General features: G+C 53.6%; 2 protein-coding genes and 1 pseudogene across 2 annotated transcripts, besides 6 other annotated features; 2 read left to right on the top strand and 1 right to left on the bottom strand.

Moving 5' to 3' along the window:
* Positions 1 to 464, bottom strand: Tc00.1047053510417.40 (mucin-associated surface protein (MASP), putative; the record flags this gene model as incomplete). The annotated part of the gene is made up of 1 exon (XM_800319.1): positions 1 to 464. A coding segment is annotated over one exon (464 nt), but the record flags the coding sequence as incomplete, so codon positions are not given.
* Positions 1 to 3,124: a sequence feature (areas merged during assembly that could not be assigned to a particular haplotype. This can correspond to areas where the two haplotypes were merged or to regions with more than two copies in the genome that were merged during assembly.).
* Positions 3,125 to 4,265: a sequence feature (areas not merged during assembly with more than two copies in the genome that could not be assigned to a particular haplotype).
* On the top strand, positions 3,801 to 4,388 carry Tc00.1047053510417.30 (mucin TcMUCII, putative; the record flags this gene model as incomplete). Its single annotated transcript, XM_800318.1, has 1 exon — positions 3,801 to 4,388. One exon carries the CDS (start codon positions 3,801 to 3,803, stop codon positions 4,386 to 4,388), a length of 588 nt encoding a protein of 195 aa, XP_805411.1.
* Positions 4,227 to 4,276: a microsatellite.
* Positions 4,266 to 4,557: a sequence feature (areas merged during assembly that could not be assigned to a particular haplotype. This can correspond to areas where the two haplotypes were merged or to regions with more than two copies in the genome that were merged during assembly.).
* Positions 4,558 to 4,819: a sequence feature (areas merged during assembly that could not be assigned to a particular haplotype. This can correspond to areas where the two haplotypes were merged or to regions with more than two copies in the genome that were merged during assembly.).
* Positions 4,820 to 8,024: a sequence feature (areas not merged during assembly with more than two copies in the genome that could not be assigned to a particular haplotype).
* On the top strand, positions 4,912 to 5,991 carry Tc00.1047053510417.20 (annotated as a pseudogene).

The raw sequence follows: 8,024 nt of genomic DNA, 5'->3' as shown, positions 1-8,024 counted from the left end.
GCGCCTGGTAATTGTGTGTCAATACCATCAATTGCTTTTGGATTTTTATGATTTTGATTTATATTTGGGTCTGCCAGTTCTGTGTCCGTCCCTTTCAAATGAGTGGCAATGGTTTCCTGACTATCCAATAGAACCTCCCCATCGGTAGTCAAAGGTTTGACAGTAGAACCATCATTCTTCTCTTTACACATAGATTTATCGGGTGGTGCTTGATCAAAGCTTCCTCCATCTGACATGTCTCGTTCACTGGGATGAGAATCACCCTCAGACGCAGTTTTCATTGTCTTTGTTTTATCCGTTTTCACTCCGTTTTCCCCAGAGACGCCTGACCCCGTCCTAGAATCGCCAATACCAGACCGAGAAAGGGAAGCTGACTCCTCTTCCGTACATCTACCGTAGGCACTACACCACAGCACGCAGAGGGCACACACCAGCAGCACACGGCCAGTCATCATCATCGCCATCACTCCTGTCACTTGCGTGTAGACTTCAGCACAAACTAGCTCCCCGTCAACGCAGAGCGAAAGCAAAAGGAGAAACACGGCACAGTAAAAAACACCACCAGCAGCAGCAACACACGCAAATATAAGCGCAACGAATGGAATAATGCAGGCAACCATTTATTTGTGTTTCTGTTTGAATGTTGGCAGATGTCCGCATATGTTGTTTTTTCGGAGGGTAAGCCTTCATGTCTGCATCGTGTGTTGGGGGTTCCTGCAGGGTGCACAATTATTTTTCTTTTTTCCCTCTTGTGAATGTTTCTTGTGTTGGTGCAGCCAATAATTCGGTGTGTGTTCTTCCTGCTTTTCACTGGTAAAGTGTTGCAATAGACGTTTGTTTTTCCATTCGTTGCTGTGGCACCTGATTCCCCACCTTTTATTGCGGTGGAAATGAAAATATTTGAGTGGACTCCCACACACCAGAACGCACCTTCGCTCCTATTTATTGCTGCATGGAAGGGCATGTGTGTTTGGTGGTGTCTCGTCCATATATTTTGTGGGTGCACATTCCCCTGCACGCTGAGGGCGGGATGACGCTCCGTCGCGGTGCACTTCCCTCGCATGCCGCCCACTGTGATTCATCATGCATCACCCCCTCACATACTCCGTGGTGCCACACCGCTGATATTATTGCAGCCGCTATGATTCCGCGTATTTCACGCATTTGATTGTGCCACAATACATCCGCTCGTGTGGCCGCCACATCCAAACAGCGGTGCCCAACACCGTGAGCGGCAGTCCACATCCTTGCATGTCCCAACACAGTGGTGCTTGACTGTCAGCCAGGCGCCAGACAACAGGAGAGTCGTGTGCTGGCAGTACAACGCACGGAGCTGCAGTGAATGACTCGGGCGGCGACGCATCTATTCGTCGCAAAGCAGTGAAAAGGAGTCGGGCAAAATAATGCCGGCTGCACTCACGACACCATATCCACAGCCAAGGCATGCGACGTGATGTGCGTTTCACTGGTGCTGTGGAATGCCTGCAGACGACGTCACCAGTGGAGGCATGCCACACATGATCAGCGGACAGACGATAATCGGCATGGGAGGCCACAAAAGGAAGCAACGACGCCAGCAGCAGGAGCAGCTCTCTCTCTGTTGCCTCCGAGAAGCAAATATTCCACCAGCCACAGCTCACTGTGCCATCGTGACACTCCATGCACGTCGTGGCTGCGTCAACACATCCTGTTCCCTGCTGCGCCTCAAAAGATGCCTCACTCCGTCCACTAAGTGCATCGATGCGGGTCGTGCCTCGGCTGCTCGTGAGGACCGCAACGATGTGAGGGTCACCGAGTCGCTGCATGTTTGTTGTGACGTTGTTGCATGGCACCTGCACACACACACACGCAGCGCCTGCATCCCTCCCTTTTGTGTTCGACCTCCGCCGGAGTGGCCACACACACGGGCAGCAGCAAAATCATTTCACCCTCGACGATCCAAAATCAACGCCGACATCCCTCGCGACGCAAAGATCTCAGCTGCCAGCACGGGCCTCCTGTCGCTCTGCCATCGACGCTGAAACACGGCACAGTGCACGCACTTATTCTCCTCGTGTGCAGTCAGCCGTTTGCTTCACACATTCATCGATGGGCTGACGTCCACAAAAGCACGCCACAAAAGGCCACTGTGATCGCACATGCTCTTGCGACGAGCGTCGGCGTGTGCTTGGATCCGCTGCACACACGTGCTGGCAGGCAGCCTGCAGCTGGTGCCCTCGTGCCAGTACATCGGCTCCAGCACGGAAAAGAGAAAACGGCCCATTCCCGATGCACTTATTCCCACCGGCAGCACCAACACGCTGTTCGCCAGCCGTCATTCCTCAGCACATCCAGGAATGCTGAAGAGTGACGTGGAACTGTCAGCCAGCAACGCCACAATCCCCGCACACATGTCGGCTCCACCAGAGAAGACACACAAATCACAAACAACACCCTCCACATGCCATCCGAACATCATTGCGACACACCGCGACACGCCAAACAGAAGTATTCGTCACTCCATGCACCTCCCCACACAATCACATAGTCCATGCACCACGCACGGCAGCAGCTCACACGCGGTCAAATAAATGTTCCTCGGATCAGTGTTATCCACGTACCGCAGTGGGAAGTAAACAAAAGAGACGAGCTGCCAAACCCAAAAGAGCGCCACGACTGGCCGCAAGCCAACGGAAGGCAGCCACTCAAAAGAACCCAGTCCTGATGACCTCAACATCCCATCTCCTTCCACAAAAGCTGCAAGAGAATGAAATTAAGCACTCTAACAAATAAAGTCGCTGCGCAACACAAGGAGAAGCCGCAGGGCTTTATGCTGTCGTCCAGGGCGGTTGTTGACGCCTTCGCGGTGGCAGGCGCCAATCTTTTATTCTAAAAGATGCTGTGCGCCTGTGCGCGCCCTGCGAATCACAAGCAGCTCCCTGTGTCGGTGGCGCCGTCCCTCCCTCACCGAGGAGACCGGCCCGCCTCTGCCTCCGCCGGAACCTCTTCCCGACGTGAGCACCGCAACTCCTTTCCTGCCAGCGAGCGGCGGATTGACGTCCTCCTGCCCAATATGCCGCAGAGCGCGCTTGTCCGTCCACAGTATGACGGCACATGCCCGACACGCTCCGCCTGGCGTTCCGATACTTGGAGAAGTCCTCAAATGCGGCTGCCGCAATGGCCCCACCGTCTTACTAGCGGTCGCCTCGCGCGCTGGTCGCCGCCGAAGTCGCCAAGCATGCCAGCAGGCAAGACACGCAGGAAACACAAACGCGGGTACTCGAGATGGACCAGGCGCTTCCGCCACCGCGACGTCACAGACGCCACGTGCTGCTGACCCCACGACGGACCACGGGAGACTTCGCTTCATCTACTGCGGGAATGCCCCGTCGTTGAGAGTAAGGACTGCGACTGTTTGGAACTTCCCCAGCCACACGACGGCCCACATGAGACGGAATGCCTGCCACTTTACCGCGGACGGCTCTTGCGGTACTCACTCGTTATTGCAACATACAACTAAAAGTAAAGAAGTTGTTATTGTGCTAAATATTGGCCGCGCTTCCGTGGACCAACAATCCGCGTGGTGTGCGGGGATCATTCCTTTTTTTATTGTTACTTTGCTGTTGTGTGTGTCTGCTGCCGTGGAATGGAGTGTGTGTCGTGCGTTGTGTGCGGCGTACGGTGCATGCCTGGCTGCTGCCCTCTCGTCATGTGGTGTGCCCTCCGTGTGTGTCTGCCGCACCTCTCGTCTCCCCTGTTGCTCTCCATGTCCCTCACTGTGCAGATCAGCTCCACACCACTGAACGACCACACTCACGAGGATGATGACGTGCCGTCTGCTGTGCGTCCTGTTGATGCTCGCCCTGTGCTGCTGCTCGCCCGTGTGCGCGGCAGAGACTGTTGGAGAAATTTCCGCCGGCTCGGGCATGTCGCCCCCTCAGTCAAAAGCGCGAGATAATCCCGATAATGGACAGGATTCGCTGACGGACAATGGTGCGGAACTGGCAGATAGTGGGAACGTTGAGGAAGGGTTACGAAATGGGGGCTCGACTCCTCTAAAGAGACAAGAGAACACTGTAGAGGTACCGAAACCAAATACAGAGGCTGGTGCGTTACAGTCGGGAAGTGCGGCGTCCGGTGCAGAACAGGTTTTAAACGAAAAGCCCGGTTCGATACAGGTATCAGGTACGGCTATTGAGGGACAGGATGGGAAAAAAGCCGATAAGGAAATAAAAGCAACTACTTCCACGACGTCCACGACGACGACGAAGGCGCCAACTACGAATACGACGACCACCTGCGAACCGTCACTTCTTCGCGAAATTGACGGCAGCCTCAGCAGCTCTGCGTGGGTGTGTGCCCCGCTGCTGCTCGCAGTATGCGCGCTGGCGTGCACCGCTGTGGGCTGAAAGGGAGCGTGGGCTGTGCGTGCCAGCACTCAGCCACAGGGACATGTGTACGTCCACTGTGGTCCGATGTATGAAGTAAGAGTAATTACGATGATTGTTTTTGCTGTGTTTGCTTCCGCTGCCCTGCTGTGTGCTCCTCTTTGCTTCCCACATCCGCCACGTTGAACGCATCGCAGACACACTCATATGCATGAGACGCACACGACTGTTTGCGTGGATGCACTGTTGAGGATAGGTGCATGCGCACTGGTGTCACTTGGGTGCAGATTGTGTTTTTACTGTTTTAATTTACTGCTGCTTTTTTACTTTTGTGTTGCTTTTTTGTTGCTTTGTGTGTTTTTCTTGTTGTTAAATTATTGCATGGCGCTGTGCGTTTTTGCATTTTCATTGGTTCAATATTTATCATGAAATGCGTGCTGCTTCTGGTGGTGTTTTTTACTGTGCCGTGTTTCTCCTTTTGCTTTCGCTCTGCGTTGACGGGGAGCTAGTTTGTGCTGAAGTCTACACGCAAGTGACAGGAGTGATGGCGATGATGATGACTGGCCGTGTGCTGCTGGTGTGTGCCCTCTGCGTGCTGTGGTGTAGTGCCTACGGTAGATGTACGGAAGAGGAGTCAGCTTCCCTTTCTCGGTCTGGTATTGGCGATTCTAGGACGGGGTCAGGCGTCTCTGGGGAAAACGGAGTGAAAACGGATAAAACAAAGACAATGAAAACTGCGTCTGAGGGTGATTCTCATCCCAGTGAACGAGACATGTCAGATGGAGGAAGCTTTGATCAAGCACCACCCGATAAATCTATGTGTAAAGAGAAGAATGATGGTTCTACTGTCAAACCTTTGACTACCGATGGGGAGGTTCTATTGGATAGTCAGGAAACCATTGCCACTCATTTGAAAGGGACGGACACAGACCTGGCAGACCCAAATATAAATCAAAATCATAAAAATCCAAAAGCAATTGATGGTATTGACACACAATTACCAGGCGCTCCAGCGGCACCAAAAGCACAGCCATCACCGTCAACAGTGCCGACAGCGAATAAAACAGTGAACTCAAAAGAGGAACTGACAGCTGAAGAAACTCCCGAACATTCACGTGCCACACGGAACCCAAATGAAGACAGTGAAACCAAAAACACAACTGATCAAGCTCTGAAGCCCGATGCTGGTGGTATTGACACTCTGGCGTCGGAGGATGCTAGCAGTCCCTCCATTGACGACGCGGCAACCAGTGAGGCGGCTGCCAACACTGCCCGTGTAGGATCCCCAACTGCATCCCTTAACAACACCGATGGAAAAAATGAGGGATTGGGCGACGGTGAGAGTCCCACTCCAAGTCCTTCAGCTGCAGAACCTGAAACTATTACAACGGCCTAACCGACCACTCATGATGTAAGCCACCCAAACAAAAACGGCACCGTAACCTTCACAGGAGAGAAGAATGCTCCAACAACTAACCCTAAGAGTGTAACGGAGGGCAAGGAAACCGCAGACGTTGAGAGTGACAGCAGCACCGCGGTCTCCCACACCATCTCTCCTCTTCTGCGTCTTCTTCTTGTTGTTGTTGCGTGTGCGGCTGCTGCTGTTGCGGTGGTGGCCGCGTGAGAGTGAGTGAGAGAGAGCCATGCACCGCCCGCACACACACTCTTCCTTCTCTCTCTGTGTGTGTGTCCCCTTGCATGGACTCTCGCCCTCACCTCACCCCACGAGGCACACACAATAATGTGCCCATTGTATATATGCATGCACACCCATGCAGGCCCGTTGGTGCTCTCTTTTGCACGACACGCACCGCTGCCGTCCTGCCTGGCTGCATGGGCGGAGCACCGTGAGTTTTTTTTTATTCTTTTGTTTTGTTTTCGTTAAAATGTTTTGTTTTATTTATTTTTTAATCTCGCCATTCTCAATCCTTCTTTGCTTTTTGCTTTTGGGGGCAATCACTATGGACGTTTTCTTTTCCACTCTTCCCTCTTTTAATTGTTTCTGCACTCTTCCTGTGAGGGGTGCCGTGTGTTTCCCGCCCAACTGCTCCACTCGCACACCACCGACACGCTCATGACGACGGCCCTGTGCGCCTCGCCTGCTGCACGCATGAGGAGGGGCCGCGACGAACGGCGCGCTGAGGGAGCCGTGACGTGTGGGCGTGCGACGAGGGCCTGAGGGACGGAGCACACATTGCTTTTTCTCTTGTTTTGTTTTGTTTGCTTTTTACTGCCCACACGTGGTGCCGGCTCCGCGGCTGTGCGTCCCACGGTACGCACGAAACGATGTTTGGAAGAACAGGCCGGACGCCGCACGAAATGTGAAGGATGTTGTGCGAGCTGGTGGAACAGTAGAGTCTTTTCTTTGACTTCTTTTTCCTTTTACAGGCAATATGCATGCACAAACACATGACTGTATGGTACTCCTTGGCACATGAAATAGGCCTTTTTCCGAATCATTTTTTCTTTCTATATTTTGGGGAGTTCTTGTGGACTCCCATCTTTTTTTTTTTTTTTTGTTATAGGCATCGATGGTCCGCTTCGACGATTGTTTGTGTTCCCCATTGCGATGGCACGAGGGCGACTGGGCGCCGGTCTGCTGAGTGCACTCGGAGGAGAGCGGATGGTGTGCGCCGTGCCTCACTGTGTGTGTGAGACGCCAATCCACCACAACCTGCTGTGGGGCGTAATTCCAATCCGTCGGGAAAGAGAGAAGTAAAGCTCGGCGCCGTGGATTTGAACTCGACCCTTCGCTCTTGTTGTGGCCGCTTTTTTTTCTTGCGGTGCGACGTGGATGGCGTTGCCTCTGCGTGTGTTGTGCGGCGGGCTTTTCTTCCCATGTCTTTGCCCTTTTGTGTGTGTGGAAAGTTGTGGGAGAGGAAATGTGCGGGAGTGAGCGTGGGTGGCTGCCAGCCTCGCCCCGCGCATTGGAGACTTCCATACAATTGGCTCTGCTTGACGGCGTTTCGCGGCACCCAGGGCTTAGCGAGGATGAGGATGGGGAGGTTCTGTTGTGGGCAGAAGGTGGATGGACAGAACAGTTCCCTTCCGTGTCCTTCCCGGTGTTGTTGGCAGTACATACTGAGAGCGTAAACTTGAGCGAGTGCGGGATGAAAGGTTTGTACCGCTTTGTGTGTGCTACTCAATCGTCGTCATTGCAGGCTGTCGTCACGGTGCGGTGCCGTTTGATGAGGGAGGGACGCGATGCCACGGCTGCTGTTCACCACGACCATTTATTGCCTCTGCACCGTCATTTTTTTTTTTCAGTTTGTGTGAATTTTTTCGCGCTCGCATAAAGTTTTCTTTTGCTTCACGATGAATTTGTTGGAGGAGCTTTGGTTTTGGTGCCTGCTTCACGGCGCTTCGCCTCGTGTGTCGGTTGCGGTGCTTCCACGTGGTGCCGAGGCGTTTGGTGGGGTGTTTATTCTTCTTTTTGCGCCCTGCAGCCGACCTTGTTTGGTCATGGCGGCAGCAGTGGGGCTCTGCGACAGCGCGCCTGCCGTGCGTGTCTCATCTTTTGCCGCTGCTCCCTCGTTGTGTTGGTTGGGGAGGAGGCGAGCGACTGCGTCGGTGAAGTTGCGCCCCAGTGGGAGAGGAAGGCACCGACCGCTGCTGACGGCGACGGTCTTTGCTGCAGGCGATCTGACGGGAGGACGT

Source organism: Trypanosoma cruzi, genomic scaffold, assembly GCF_000209065.1.
Source record: "Trypanosoma cruzi strain CL Brener 1047053516743 genomic scaffold, whole genome shotgun sequence".
In the NCBI taxonomy this organism is placed as follows: domain Eukaryota; phylum Euglenozoa; class Kinetoplastea; order Trypanosomatida; family Trypanosomatidae; genus Trypanosoma; species Trypanosoma cruzi.
Note: the sequence above shows the minus strand (reverse complement) of the source record. Positions and strands in the feature narration are given on the sequence as shown.